Source organism: Pan paniscus, chromosome 16 (genome assembly GCF_029289425.2).
Source record: "Pan paniscus chromosome 16, NHGRI_mPanPan1-v2.0_pri, whole genome shotgun sequence".
Lineage (NCBI taxonomy): Eukaryota > Metazoa > Chordata > Mammalia > Primates > Hominidae > Pan > Pan paniscus.
Window position 1 is genome coordinate 21,826,565 of NC_073265.2, and position 16,455 is coordinate 21,843,019.

At 40.5% G+C, this 16,455-nt stretch overlaps 1 protein-coding gene across 4 annotated transcripts in view; it reads right to left on the minus strand.

Annotated features, from left to right (window-relative positions):
* Positions 1-16,455, minus strand: part of FMN1 (formin 1) — a 431,150-nt gene that overhangs the window by 286,261 nt on the left and 128,434 nt on the right. For 3 of the 4 annotated variants that reach the window (XM_055098140.2, XM_034938470.3, XM_063596523.1), the window contains one exon: positions 16,200-16,317. The exons of the other annotated variant lie outside the window; for it this stretch is intronic. In XM_055098140.2, coding sequence (XP_054954115.2) covers positions 16,200-16,317 — 118 coding nt within the window. The remainder of the gene's footprint in view (positions 1-16,199; positions 16,318-16,455) is intronic. 4 annotated transcript variants of the gene reach the window in all.

A 16,455-nucleotide genomic window follows, 5' to 3' on the forward strand; every position in this document is an offset into this window, starting at 1 on the left:
AAAGAGGGGAATTGTTAAATCAAGTTTAGTCTAAAGCTGCCTTCTTACATATTTAAGTTCAGCCTACAGGTTTTTCTATACATCGTGAACTATAACAAGTGGAGGTGTAAACTGACCTCAGCCAACATCTGTGCCAATCACTGAGTTTTAGCCAATAAAATGTAGCCAACTGTCCAAATTGTGTTCAAATAAGGCAAACACTAAGCTCTAATCAATCCCGTTGCTTCTGTACTTCACTTATGTTTTCTGTACGTCACTTTCCTTTTGCTGTCTATAACTGTTGTTCCACCACATGGCTGCACTGGAGTCTCCCTGATTCTGCCATGATTCTAGGGGCTGCTCAATTCACGAATTGTTTATTGTTCAATTAAACTCCTTTAAATTTAATTCAGCTGAAGTTTTTTCTTTTAACACAACCAATATAACCATTCTATTTTTCACTTCTGGTACAGTATTCAACAAATTATATTAGATATTCAACACTTTATTACAAAATAGGCTTTGTGTTCAATGATTCTGCCCAACTGTTGGCTAAAGTGTGTTCTGAGCATATTTAAGGTAGGCTTGGCTAAGGTGATGTTCAGTAGGTTAGGCATATAACGTGTATTTTGACTTACAATATTCTCAACTTACGATATGTTTATCAGGACATAAACCTATTGTAAGTCAAGAAGCATCTGTATACATATTGTTAAACTTTAGGTTGGAAAATGCTTCCTTCAGACCAGATTTCACTACATAAAACTTTTGTATAATGAAAGACACCATGAAAGGAAAGTCATGGCAAGTTTCCTAAGATTCCAATACATACAATGATAAAAGGATTTTTTTTTAATACATAGAAAGCTTCTTCAAATCAGTAAGAAAAATGACTAAGAACCTCGTTTTCAAAAGGACCAAGAACACCAGCAAGCTCATAAGAAATCCAACTGGTCAATAAATGAAAAGATGTCCAACACCACTTATCAGAAAACTACAAATTTAAAAAACAGTGTGTGATTTTTAACCCATTACATAGGCATAAATTAAATAAATGCTGGTGAAGTATGAGTAATGGGCATTCTTTCTTTGGTTTAATATTCTGAGAGGCCAACTGTGTAGTATCTACCAAGTAATGGGCCAGGACACAACAATTCCACTTCAGTCCCATCAAGGTACTCACAGGTATGCATAAAAACAAATATACAAGAATTTAATGACAGCATTATTTGCAAACAGTGAAAGATTCTAAGCAATTAAAAGGTTCATTACTACAGGCATAGGTCTATAAATTACTACTGTATGGAATACTATGCAGCTATTAAAATAATGAGGAAGAGGGAGAGTGCTCTGTATGCACTGACATGGAAAGGTTTCAGTATATGGTAAAAAGCAGCTCATCTTAGAACAGATTTTATAGTATGACCCCACTTATGTGGAAATAGTTTGTGTGATGTGCCACTCGGTGTACATGTATTCATGAGTGCATATACAAGTGTGTGAGAAACAATGTAAGTAACTGTTCACAAGGACCCCCCCTTTAAGAAGGCAGAGGGATCGAGGGATATAGAGTGAAGGATGATTTTTGCTTTTTCCTCTATATATATACCATTCTCTGAATTAGGTATGATCATTCCAGGGTATGTTTCCTTGGAGTTTTTACACTGCTTCCTTCTATCCTTCCTGAGAATCAGATGTGTCCTCTTTAATCAGAACTGAATAAAACAGTCTGGGAAAGGTTGAGGTGAATCATGGCTGGGCTGAAAGAAATGGCCACATTAAAAATGGAAAGAAAAAACTAAACTGGAAGTCAGAAGACCAACTTTCTAGTCCTGGTTCTGTTGTTACAGTACGTAGCTAGTCAGACATGAGCAGGGCAGGACAGGGTCCCCTGCCACCACCAGGATGTCAGGCAAGCATCAGGTGATAGGTGGTTGTGACAGTGCCGCTCTAATAATTGGTCACACCTGGTGCCAGAGAACGGCAGTCTCCCAACAGATATAAACACCTGAAACTGGTGATCAGCAGCTTCCTAGTAAGATCTCAGGAGTTGGGTGAGTGGGCTCAAGCATGGGCATGAAGAGGCAAAATGGCAGAGTTTAACTGGTATATGACCTTCCTCTAGAAACACTTGACTGGTAAGGGAAAAATGCCTCAAGTGAGCACGTGTACAACTCCAATAAACACACTGTACATGCAGCCCCTCCCAAGTGCTGGCAGGCCACTGCACATGCTGATAGCCCACTCCAAGGGAGGAATCCGGGGAGAAGGACACAAGACCCCGGAAGCATGCCAACATATAAAACCCCAAGTCAAAGGTCAAACACTGCACTTGATCTCTCAAGTAACCCACTTGGCCCTGTTCTAAGTGTATTTTACTTCCTTTTGTTCCTGCTCTAAAGTTTTTTAATCAACTTTCACTCCTGCTCTAAAACTTGCCTTGGTCTCTCCCTCTGCTGCCTTATGTCCCTTGGTCAAATTCTTTCTTCTGAGGAGGAAAGAACTGAGGCCGCTGCTAACACTATCACTAATTAGCAACCTTTCTGGACATCTATTTCTCTGCAATAAAGGAGAGAGCTAAACCTGATATTCTCCAAGGTTCCTTCCAGTTCAAAGAACACATGAATACTATACATAACGATGCTGGTGTCTTGCCTTGAGATTCTTGTTTCCCAACTGAAATGTCTGAAAATACTTGATTTAAAATATTTTATTAAAATTATCATCAGCATGTAGCCACTAAAAATGGTTACTAGGAAGACTACAGAAAAAACATGGAAAACATTGATAGGATAAAAAGGAACTCGGTAAAAATGCTGGGTTCAGCATGGACACAACCATGCAAATACACGTGCATGGAATCAAAGACTTAAACAAATACACAAAAAGAAAAACAGTTACTTCACCTGTCTGATGTCTTTTTCTGACACCAACCAATTCTCCAATATCAACACCAATTCTCTGATGTCAACTGGGTGTCCTACAATTCAATTCAATTCAATTCAATTCTGACACCAGAGTTAGCATCAGACTCCAGGTTTACAGGCTCAGCCCCACAATGATAGTGACAGGAGGCAGCCAAATACCTAGGCAAATAAGGGTGGATCCCTGGTGAAACCCCACCTCAAAGCTAAAGACAGTTTAAAGCCTGAAAGCCAAGCTGTAAGTTAAATCCTTGGACCAGACTGAGAACTTATCTTCCCATTTGATGCGTTTTCCTCTGATTGATCCCTACCCTTCCCCTATTTTATATACACCTACCCTTTTCTAATTGGTTTTCTACACTGTCATGCCCACCTTTGAGTGGTGTCTTTGCTTTAACCTTTTTTGCATACTCACAAACCAATCAGCATGCACTAACCATTCTGAGTCCATAAAATGCCCCAGACCCAACCACAGGCAGAGAAACCACCTGACTGTGGGGGTGTGGGATCATCCCCACTCCCCACAGTCCCTTCTCTACTGAAAGTTGTTCCATTGTTCAATAAAATCCTCCACTCTCATCACCCTTCAATCGTCAGTGTGACCTCATTCTTCTTGAACGCTGGACAAGAGCTTGGGACCCACTGAGTGCAGGTACTCTGAAACGCTGTAGCACTAGGCCTTTGCCCTCACTGGTGGACGCCAGCCAACTGCTGACTGGGCTGCTAACACACCACCATCCAACCGGCTGCAGACAGCAGAACTAAAAAAACTAATTAGCACACTAACATTCCCTCTGGGGCTTTGGGGTCGCAGGCACCCCTGCCTGGGCATCGCCACATTCCCCTTGAGGTAACATGCCTGGTCTGGCAATGGGCACTGCACAGAAGTTGCTCCTATGTTGGCACTTGGAGCTGCCAGCCAAACCCTGCACTCATTCACTCATGTGCTCACTCCCACAAGGGGCTGAGTGCAGCATGCCGAGTAGACGGGGTGCCCCTGCTGCAAGTTTGGGAAAGGGGCCAAGAAGAATCCTGCTTCAACAAGACTGCCCTCATTTTGGAGGCCAATAGCAAGTACTGGGTCCTCAGAATATCCATACATCTGACTAACTTGGCTACAAACTTCGGTGTTCCCACAATACTCCCCACCTCAAGTTTGATAATTTCCTGGAAAAGACTCACAGACCTCAAAAAAAAAATGCTGTCTGTATTGTTATAATGTATTATAAAGAATACAAATGAGCTGCCAAATGGAGAGGTATAGGTGAAGTCCGGAAGGGTCTCTAGTAAAGGGAGTCTCTGCCCCTGTGGAGCTGAGGCATGCTACTTTTCCAACATGAGGATGTGTTCATTAACTCAGAAACCCTCCAGACGCTATGGTTTAGCGTTCTTTCCTTTCTTTTCTTTGTTTTCTTCTTTCCTTTTCTTTTCTTTCTTTCGGAGTTTTTAATGTAGATTTCACTACGTAGGCATGATTAAGTAAATCACTGGACACTGGTGAATGAACTCAGTCTCCAGTGCCTCTCCTCTCCCTGAGAGTTGAGGAGGTGCTAAAAAATCCAACCCTCTAACGAAGATGTGAACCTTCCGGTGTCCAACCCCCATCCTGAAACTTTCTAGGGGCCTTACCAAGAGTCATCTCATTTGCATAAACTCAAGTACAGTTGAAATGGGCTCATTGAATAATAAAAAATCCACATATTACTCCTATTTCTCAGGAAATTCAAAGGGTTTTAGGAGATCTGTGCCCGGAAATAGAGACAAAGACCAAAAATATATTTCCTACTATACAACTAAATATACATTTCTGGTTATACTCCACCATCTCACCAAGATGTTCTTTAAGAGTATTTCTACAATCCTGTAAATTAAAAGGTTAGATTTTTTTCATCTAAATATTCTTATATTTATTAAGTCCTCAACTATGACTATGGCATCATTTCATTTTTACATGGGTTTGGATCAAGTAAAGGTGCCCTTCCGCAAAAAAAATTTTCAGGATGTAAAAAATGGTTCCTGTAAGAAAAGAAAGGCATGATCTTAACAATGTTGCATCCATCTATACTATTTCATACTGAGAAGCAAGAGCAATCTGTTTATCAAACCCAATTACCCTTTCCCTCCTCTTCTACATGAAATGGTCACAATAGATTAGGTAGAGAGAAAGAAAACTAAATACTTTGCAAACATCAAAAAGGAGTTGAAGAAATGAGGGATCCCACCATGAGGCAGACATAAAGCCAATCACAGCTTCTGGAAAATGCAGGCTGAAATTCTTTCCAACAGTTTTTGGTGAAAGCTTTTATGTCTCAGTTATTTAAAACTCTATATTGCCTAATTATTCATAGATCAGTTCCAGCTATTTGTATCTTATATGGAAATACAAAGAGCTGAGAATAACCAAGGAACAAGGACACATTCTAGCAGGGTATCATAACTGATTACAGAGTTATAGTTGTAAACCAAAAATAAAATTTGAAGCCCTCCAACCCCTGCAACCATCTGAATGGACTCTCTCCTCAGCCACAGCACTCAAAAATTTAACCTGAACAACTAGTTTAGGCCATGATGGGAAGTGGGGATTGGACATGCCTCATTATACCCCTGCAGCATTAATATCAACATAGACCTTAAGTCTGATAAACATCTATAATCTATTCTCTCTGAAGCCTGCTATCTGGAGGCTTCAACTGCATGATAAAACCTTGGTCTCCACAACCCCTTATCTTAACCCAGACATTCCTCTCTACTGATAATAACTCTTTCAACCAATTGCCAATCAAAATATGTTTAAACCTACCTATGACCTGGAAGTCCCCCCACCCCTTCGAGTTGTCCTACCCTTCCAGAGTGAACCAATGAAAACCTTACATCTATCGATTAATGTATTACATCTCCCTCAAATGTATAAAAGCAAGCTGTACCCTGATCACCTTGGGTACATGTTGTCAGGTTTTGTGTTCACAGAGTCATTAAGACAGTGTGAAACTGGTACAAGGCTAGACAAAGCTACAGAACAGTGGAACAGAATACAGCCCAGAAGGTGAAGGTAGGCTTTTCAATAAACAATTCTGGGTAATTTGGACAGAAAAACAAATTTGACTGTATTTCAACTCATAGACAAAACAAACAGACAAACAAAAAAATCAACGCCCAGTATATTGCAGGTCTAAATGACAAATGAAGAGCACTAATGATTTTTAAAGATAATTAAAAAATATATATTTTCATGATTGGGTTAGAAAAATAAGAAGGCTCAAAATGCCCTAACCAATAAAACCAGATTCATTAGAGTAAAACTGAGAATTTATCCTAATCAAAAACCACTATTAAGAGAGAGAAAAAACACTTGCAACACACTTAACCAAAGAGCTCAAATCCAGCATATAAAAATAACTTCTCTGCAAATTAATATGAGAAAGAGAGACAATTCATTAAAATTAAGTGACTCAGACAGGCACCCCACAAGAGGATACGCAATGGCCATGAAAAAGTGCTCAGCCTGGCTGGTGATCAAGGAAACACCAATTAAAACCAGAATGAGCTCAAATTAGAAAAACCAAACACACCAAATGACAAGAATGTGGAGTAACCAGCACTGTCATATGCTGCTGGTGGATGTATAAACTGATAAAAATCCCTTTGAAACACTGTTTAGCATCATCTGCTGACATAGAATCCAGATATGCCCTATTACCAGCAATTCTATTTCCAGGTATACACCCAAAAGAAATGTCTCCCTGCATTTACCAAAAGGCATGTCCAAGGGTGTTCAGAGTAATGTTTGCCATTAAAAGAAAAACCTTAGCCAAATTAAGTTTAACAAAGTTTAATTGAGCAAAGGATAATTCGAGAATCAGGCAGTCTCCTGGGCCAAAGCAGGCTGAGAGACCCCAGTGCAGCCATGTGGCACAGAAGATTTATAGTCAGAAAAAGGAAAATGACATACAGAAAACCAAAGTGAGGTACAGAAACAGCCAGATTGGTTACAGCTCAGCGTTTACCTTATTTTAAACACAGTTTGAACAGTTGGCCCCCTTTGATTGGCCAAAACTCAGTGACTGCCACAAGAGTAGGCTACAGTCCGTTTACACTTCCATTTGGGTTACAGTTCACTATGTACATAGAAACCTTAAGGTTGAACTTAAAATACGTAAAGAGGCAGCCTTAGGCTTAACTTGATTTAGCACTGTAACAGCCACAAACTTTGAATAACATCAGTGTCCACCAGCATTAGAACTGGATAAATATATTGCAATATATTCATACAATGGAATACTATAGGGGAATGAAAATAAATGAACTACTGGTACATGTAGCAACATATATGATTCTCACAAGCATAACGTTAACAGAAAGAAGCCAGACACAAAATGAGTTAATTTATATTAAGTTCAAAAGCAGATAAAACTAGGCCGGGCACAGTGGCTCACACCTGTAATCCCAGCGCTTTGGGAGGCTGAGGCAGGCGATCACTGGAGGTCAGGAATTCAAGACCAGCCTGGCCAACATGGCAAAACCCCATCTCTACTAGAAATACAAATAAATTAGCCAGGCATGGTGGCACACACTTGTAATCTCAGCTACTCGGGAGGCTGAGGCAGAAGAATGGCTTGAACACAGAAGCAGTGGTTGCAGTGAGCTGAGATGGCACCACTGTACTCCAGCCTGGGTGACAGAGTGAGACTCCAACTTAAGAAAAGCAGATAAAACTAACTTATAATATTAGAAGTTAGGATAGTAGTTTTCTTTGACGGAAAGGGAAATTGTAGCAATTGGAAGGGGGCAAGAAGGAACCTTCTGTTGTGCTAAAGATGTACTATTTATTGATCTACATAGTGTTTACCTGGGTGTGTTCACTTTGCTATAACCCAGAGCTATATACTCTTGTGTACTTTTCTCTATGTTATTCTTCTATAAAAACTGGTTTAAAAAAAGAAAGTAGTGCTGCAGTAGAACTTCATATATATTGTCTTACCTTTACAATAATTGTTTAAAATTATCATTACCCTCCTTTTTAGAGACAAGGATGAAAATCCACAGAAGTAAATTATCTTGCCACATGTCACAGCTGGCACATGACAGAGCCAAGCTTCGAACTCAAGTTTAGTTGATGCTCAAACCCATGAACCCCTGCAGTAAAAGTAATGTCAAACTTAATTATGTCTTCAGGACTTCCCCGGTCCTACTTTCCTTTCCCTCTGAAATCATTTTCTATCTTTCTCATCTCAATGTTCTCACCCCTTCATCAAGTGCTTCCCTTTATCTTGGGGGGAAAAGTGCTTCCGAGTTTACCTATTGCAACTTTGGGTTTAGTTATTTCTCAGAAATAATTTGTTCTACAAAAGAAGAAAAAATTGTTATTTACAATTTCCCATTTGGTTTCTATGGAGAGGGGATCTGAAAGAGTGTGCTCTATTTGCTGAGTTAGTCGATGGCTATAAACACATGAAAAGCGGACTGAGCAGAAGGAACTAAACTGCAAGTGAAAAGGTATGATGGGGCTGTTGGTGGGAAGGAGTGGTGGGGCTGGTGGTGGAAAGGCGTGACTGGGCTGGTGGTGGAAAGGCGTGGCGGGGGTGCTGGTGGAAAGGCGTGGCGGGGCTGCTGGTGGAAAGGCGTGGCGGGGCTGCTGGTGGAAAGGCGTGGCGGGGCTGCTGGTGGAAAGGCGTGGCGGGGCTGCTGGTGGAAAGGCGTGGCGGGGCTGCTGGTGGAAAGGCGTGGCGGGGCTGGTGGAAAGGCGTGGCGGGGGTGCTGGTGGAAAGGCGTGGCGGGGCTGGTGGTGGAAAGGCGTGGCGGGGCTGGTGGTGGAAAGGCGTGACGGGGCTGCTGGTGGAAAGGCGTGGCGGGGCTGCTGGTGGAAAGGCGTGACGGGGCTGCTGGTGGAAAGGCGTGACGGGGGTGCTGGTGGAAAGGCGTGACGGGGGTGCTGGTGGAAAGGCGTGACGGGGGTGCTGGTGGAAAGGTGTGGCGGGGCTGCTGGTGGAAAGGTGTGGCGGGGCTGCTGGTGGAAAGGTGTGGCGGGGCTGCTGGTGGAAAGGTGTGGCGGGGCTGCTGGTGGAAAGGTGTGGCGGGGCTGCTGGTGGAAAGGTGTGGCGGGGCTGCTGGTGGAAAGGTGTGATGGGGGTGCTGGTGGAAAGGTGTGATGGGGGTGCTGGTGGAAAGGTGTGATGAGGCTGCTGGTGGAAAGGTGTGATGGGGGTGCTGGTGGAAAGGTGTGATGGGGGTGGTGGTGGAAAGGTGTGATGGGGGTGGTGGTGGAAAGGTGTGATGGGGGTGGTGGTGGAAAGGTGTGATGGGGGTGGTGGTGGAAAGGTGTGATGGAGGTGCTGGTGGAAAGGTGTGGTGGGGCTGCTGGTGGAAAGGTGTGATGGGGCTGCTGGTGGAAATGTGTGGCGGGGCTGGTGGTGGAAAGGCGTGGCGGGGCTGGTGGTGGAGGAGGCTGAAGCCAGGATGGTGGAGAGGCCGCTTGGTGGATGATCTGGAGAAAGAACACTTGGTGGCTGGCAATAGACGGAGATTTGCAGAACAGAAGAAAAATGAAGCCACCTGGATAGAAATTATGAGAAAGACGACGACTACTGAAAGATGTCTGTAAAAATGTGGTGTGGAATATGGAATATCAACCTCATTCTAATCTTCCCAAAAGAGGCCTCAAAGTAGACTGAATGCACTGGTTTTATTTTCTCTAAAACCCAGTAAAACCACTGAAATAACAACTCTTAAAATAAAAATGTTTGTCCACCTACCTCCCAAAACCATTTACATGTACACCATGCATTTTACCACACAAACTGTGGCTCAATGAACGGTAGTTGAATGAACCTCACCTGAACTTTCCAAGAATCCACAGCCTAGAGGCATTTTTATTTGCTTGAAATTGCTTATGCTTCATAGCGTAAAAAATACCATTCACTCCCTTCTTTGATTCCTATTTGAGGAATCAAAAGAACAGCGTGAAACAACCAAGTGAGTTTTTGCAGATGAGTCCAGTGAGCCAGGATGGCCTCATATGCTCTACTTTATTGTTCAGGTCCACTCACTTCAGATCCCATAATTTGTAATAACCTGCATAATTTTTTATTGACAAATCATAGTTGTATACCTTTACGACCGGGTAGATGATGTGGTGTTTTGATACAGGCATACCATGTGGTATGATTAAATTAAGCTAATTAACATATGCATCACCTTTCTTGCATATCATTTGTTATGGTGAGACATTTGAAATTTATTCTTATTTTGAAATACAGAATACATTATTTTTTACTATAATCACACTGCTGTGCAACAGATCACAAAATCTATTTCTCCTGTTTATCTAAAATGTTGTGCCCTTTGATCAACAACTCTCCATTCCCTCCGTCTCACATCCCCAGCCTCTGATAACCATCATTTTATTCTCTACTTCTATGAGTTCAACTTTATTAGATTCCACATATAAGTGAGATCATGCAACATTTGTCTTTCTTGTGCCTGGCTTATTTCACATAGCATAAAGTCCTCCTGATACATCCACATTGGCACAACTGAGAGAACTCCCCCCCCCCCTCCTTTTAAGGCTGATTGGTATTCCATTGTATATATATAACATAGTTTATTTATCCATTCACCCACTGATGAATACTTACACTGATTTAATGTCTTGGCTATTGTGAATAGTTCTACAATGAACATGGGAGTGCAGTTCTATCTTTTACATATTGGTTTCAGTTCCTTTGGATATATGCCCAGAAGTGGGATTACTCGGTCATTTTGTAGTTCTATTTTTAGTTTTCAGGAACTTCCATATCATTTTCCATAATGGCCGTACTAATTTACGTTCCCACAAAAAATGCTTCTGATCCCATGTATTTTCCTTGTTGGACCTTTAGATACTGGTACATTGGCAAAAAGATTTAAAAAAATTTTAATCCATCACTCTTCAATTTTAGCCTGTCTTTATCTCCAAATTATAATTCCACCTCATAATTATTACACATAATTTATCAACAGAGTATTAATAAGTTATGTGTATCTTTCAGCAATTCATAATCTCACTACTGTCATCTGTAAAATGAGTAAGTTAAACTAAATGACCTAAGATGTTTGCAGCTCTCAGATTTTTATATTCTAAAAACTGAGACTCTATATTTTAATCTCTTGCTTCTACTCTCCTGAGCCAAAGATCTTTACTAATATTTGCTTGAACACAATATGTGATTCTTGAGTCTCCAAGTCCGCACTTTTGATTCCTCTCCTAAAAGCCAAGCTTTAGTTCCCATTTATGTTGGGAGAGTCAGTCTCCTCTAGAGCTCCCAGCTGTGTACGTATACTAAGTGGAAGCTTAGCACAATACACTTCACCTCTAGTTTCCCAGTAAACCTTTTTCTGCACCCACAAACTGCAAGACTTTTCTGGTCTTTAGTCTGTACAGCTTCCAATTTCTAGGCTATCACAATCCAATCAACTCCATGCAAGTGATGATAGCAGGCTACAGGGGTCTATGAAAGATAGTACAATGCACAAACCCATTCCCCAGACGGTGAAAGAGAAAATTAAGATAATTTGTCTGGACACATAACTTTAAAGGAAAATCCATTGCTGACTAACGCAGCCTGTTAGCTATGAATGCAGAAATTAAAACTCAAATTATAGTAGGCCAATAAAGTAGTACGAGGTGTTTATAGCTCTCTTTGACTGATAAAGCAAGGATACCTGACTTACCAGGAAGGGTGGCAAATAGCTCTCATTTTATAATGAAGTAAATTAAAATGAGAAACAAACCAGAAAATAGGTGGATCTTTATTAAATTGAGGAATGGGTTATTTCTCTATTTAATTTAAAATACTCTAAATAGGGATGTTTCTGAATTGCTCCTAGGTTCTGAGGAAAGATGTGTCTCCTGGAGAGGCCACATGTCTTGACAATTTGCTTACTTTCAATAACTACAATGTATTGTGCTAAGTTCTCTTCTCTACAAAAGCTATGGTCCTCACACTCAGCAGGGCAGTACATCTGCCATTCCCCAGCCCCAGGCCAGCTCTGAGATGCTTCAGGTAGAGAGAAAAGCTTTTCCAGATGCACATTGAGAGAGAAACCACATATGCACAATTCAACTCAGAAAGCATGAGTGTTTTTCTTCAAACTTTTTTCTTTCTCATTCTGTGAGTAATTCAGTCACTGACAGTTCCCTAAATGGTATCATTTTAATTCCAAAAACATTAACCTCACTTCCCCTGAGGATTTTGAGATGCACATCATGACAATGTATTTTTTAAATGTCTTAATAATGAGAAATTTCAGGCAGCCCTTCATAATGCAACATAGGAGATGGAGGCGAAAGGAAGCCCAGCTTTCGGTTGAGTGTTTGGAACAGGTTCTCCCTCTGAACCTCCAAGTGCCCACAGATGGCTGTGGGGTGGGGTAGAGGGCCTAAAATATATGTTAAATTCAGTGTCATGTTTTCTTCTGTGCTTTCTATCATTGCTAGATTTTAAAGGAATCTAAAAATATGAAGAATCACTAACCACAGTAAAACTGAGGGAAGGTACCACAGGTCAGTCCAAATGTGTCCTTCACCCAGTCAAGCCCTGTCCCTGGGGAGAAAATCACCTGCAATAAAGCTAGCATGCTCGAGTCACTAGAGGTTTAGGAGCACATTAGATTTCTAAGAAAAACTAATCACAAGAAGCAAATCCATACCATGTATTTATCTTTTAAAACATATGCCAGGGAAGATATTTAGAAAAAAATACAAGATATATACATATATACAAGTATATATTTATATGTAAATAAATACAATATATTTAATTTGCTGAATGTCAAGAAACTTTGAATAGTTTTATAAGACACGCTCCTCGTGAAGTTACTGAACATTATCATTCCTACCTCACATTGATTTATAAATTAATACAATTCCAATAAAAATTCTAAGTTTTTCTAGAAGAATGAATATATAAGGAAATCCAAAAACATTTTTTAAAAGTATGCAAAAGAAATGGAACCGCCAGATTCTGAGATGTATTGTAATGCTACAATAAGATATAGTATAATATACAAACATATCAAAGACAATAGAAGGCCCCCAACAGTCCTAAACGATATAGAGGAAATAATTATTCCAAAAGTCTGGTATGGAATTAATTAGCAATTTAGAAAAAAAAGTTGTCTTCGATCTCTACCTCAGACTGTATACCAAATTAAATTTTTCATATGAAATGGAGTGACAGAAAGAGAGAAAAAAAGAAGTAGAAAGAAACTCTTTAAGAAATGTGAAAACATTGGTAAACTTAGATCAGAGAAAGTCTTTTAAGTTAAAGAATTATCAGAAATTATATAATGAAAGGACAGATTTGATTATGTAAATATTTAAAACTTCCACACATCAGAAAACACAGTAAAATTAAAAACAAATGATAAAAAGTAAAATAACAGTTTCAAAAATGGTAGTTTTTAGGGATAGGTATTTAGTAAGAAAAAACAACTATGGCAATATGGTAATATACATCAGAAACCTTAAAAAGGCATATACTCTTATGTATAGCAATTCTACCTATAAGCATTTATCCTAAGATAAAATACTTACAAAGACTTACAGTACTGTTATTCATAATACATCATGTATAACTCAAATAAATTTTTATAATTAGTAAAAATCATTTAAAGAGTTTAAATAAGAACAGTAGGCCAGGCGCGGTGGCTCACACCTGTAATCCCAGCACTTTGGGAGGTCGAGGCGGGGGGATCACGAGGTCAAGAGATCGAGACCATCCTGGCCAACACGGTGAAACCCCGTCTCTACTAAAAATGCAAAAAAAATAGTCAGGCGTGGTGGCGGGCGCCTGTAGTCCCAGCTACTCGGGAGGCTGAGGCAGGAGAATGGTGTGAACCTGGGAGGCGGAGCTTGCAGTGAGCCAAGATGGTGCCACTGCACTCCAGCCTGGGTGACAGAGCGAGACTCCGTATCAAAAAAATAGTGATAATAATAATTGGAAAAGAACAGTAGTCTATAATGATTCAAATTCTATTTTTATTTTTCCACATTAAATTCATAGGCCTAGTTTCAAAAGTGACAACAGTTTCTCTGAAATAGAATCATAGAAAGTTTCTTTTGCTTCATGATTTTTCTGGGTATCTTCAAATTTTACTTTATTTTGTAATGTAGGGGAACATTTAAAACCTTATGAGAGATTTTCTGAGATCAGTAAACAAATCCTTCACATTAAGATGAAGTAGTTTTCTACAGAGCAAGCCTCGAATAATAGCTGTATATTTTCTATGAACTTATTATACTAGAAAACATAACCCTCCCACAGGATGATAATAACAGAAGCTTGTCTTTGTGCCCTTGTACTAAAATCCCGTGTCGTGTGGTATGACAACACGAGCATGTCTGTGCAGATTCTTCTCCAGGAGGGCTTTAAAAGTCTCTCCGCCCAGGGCCTGCTGGGCGCCCATGGGGGCAGCATAACTGTGCAGGGGATCTTCTACGTGCCTCTCCAGGTCTGTGCCCTTTCTGGGCCCCGGTGACAGGCCTGAAATGATAGCCTCAAGTGGCTCCCAGTCTGCTGACTTCTCTTTGGGTTTGGCCAATGGGAATGACGATGAGGGACCAGAGAGTGGGATGAGAAGAGATCAGGTTGTGTGCCCTCAGCTCCCAGCCTGGCATGTCACTATGGACCGGCGGCACCTCCCTGCTGAGGGCTGCGGGTCCTGCCCAGCAGCTGCCTCCACACCACTCAGCCTCCCTCTTAAGTTCTAGTTTTCCATAGCGGCTTCTACTCTTGCCCCTTCAGGCCTGGGTGTGGTAAAAGCTTCTCCTTGGTACTGGCCCCAGAGTAGCGCTCTCTTACTGCTTTTTCTAAACCCCGTCTGTACCTCTGTGAAAGGTCTCTAATAAACTCTCCTCAAATCACTCCATTTCAGTGCCACCTGATTCCTGATTAGTACGACCCTCATTGATACAGTCATATATGTAATTACCCTAGAGAAAATAAAGTTAAGTGTGTTTGGACTAAACAAAGCAAAAGGAAAAAGTGATCTAATGTGGTTTAGGAAATTTTCCATTCAAGTTTGGGTTAAACAGAAGTTTAGCCCTATGCTACTTCTATGCTTCAATTACCCAGAACATCCTTATGCTTTCTTTACTGCTGTGTCTGAATTGCTCTGCTCAGATGAAACAATCATTTTCCACCCTTATGCTGTTCATTCTTACACAATTATGATTTTTGGAAAATCAAATGTGGGAAAGAAGACTTAAATTGCTATACATATTTTCATTAAGGATATGAGTTTTCATCCTGTAAGTCAAACACCACAGAAAGAAAATGCTATGAAGTAACCAATGCCCTGCAGAATCATAAACAGCAACTGTGTAAATGAAAGCTAGAAATCATCTCAAGATTCAGCTGCCAGTGTGTTCTCAATCACTGGAGTAATTTGATATTATGGAAAAACCTACTGAACCACCCAACTTTGATCTGTTCATGTCTATCAATGAACAGGAATGGAAAGAAGTATTTTTCTATAACCAGATAGATAGATAGACCTTAATGCACACATACACCTAATAAAAACAACAAATATAAGCCACGTATAGGTAATCTCCAAATATCAGGAAGAAGGCAGAGAGGTTTCATGGATATATATACACACACATCCAATTCTTAATATCTTACATACCCATCCTCTAATGCTTTGGTGTCATTTTACAGTTCATGTGAAACTTCCACTTAAATAGTAACCATATCTAGATTCCCATTTCATTTAAATAAATTCAAGTAAAGTTCCTAGGCAGGTTTCCAGAGAGTTAGGTTGCTTTAAAGTTGGCCGTGCATTAAATAAAGCTTTGTCTCACAAAAGTGAACGAGTAACTGATATGGTATCTGTACATTCACTCTGCACAAGGTTCCTTTATCTCAAAAGCATTACTCAAAGACAAACAACAAATCAGATTACAGCTCTAGAGAACCATACTCTGCCTCTCCTAGCAACACTGCCAGCTCACAAAATTGTATGAGGACCAACCACCGGCTTCCTGAGGGATTTGCAATCTACCTTCTCCATCAGGTCCTCCAAGGTTCTCCTACTTCACACACATGCCCCTTTTCATTCATTCCACTCCATTCATCTTTCATCTTTCAGAGGCTCTTTAACAATAAGTGTGCAAAGGTTCACTTTAACAGCAAAACCAAAAAGAAAGCCTTCAGCATTACATTTTATAATGAAATAAAACCCCAAATTCTAAGCTAGAACTAAAAGCCATTGCAGGAGGAGATTCCTTCCCGGGTCCCTAGCTTCCTTTCACATTACCTGCTTCAGTGTACTTCAGTCCCACTTTTTCTTCTGTGTCTTTTGTCTTTGGGGGTGGCCAGACAGCTTGAAGTCTGCCAGGAGTCCTGTCATCCTGCTCAGTCGGGCTGTGGTCAGGCTGTTGAAAGAGCAGGCAAATAATAAGTGGAATGTAGTCAGAGCCGATTAATTCCTGAAAAATGACATGCTAAACCTAATTCTGAAGTTAATTTTAATGGCTAGTTGCACATTGCTCTCATTCACTATAATTGAGATA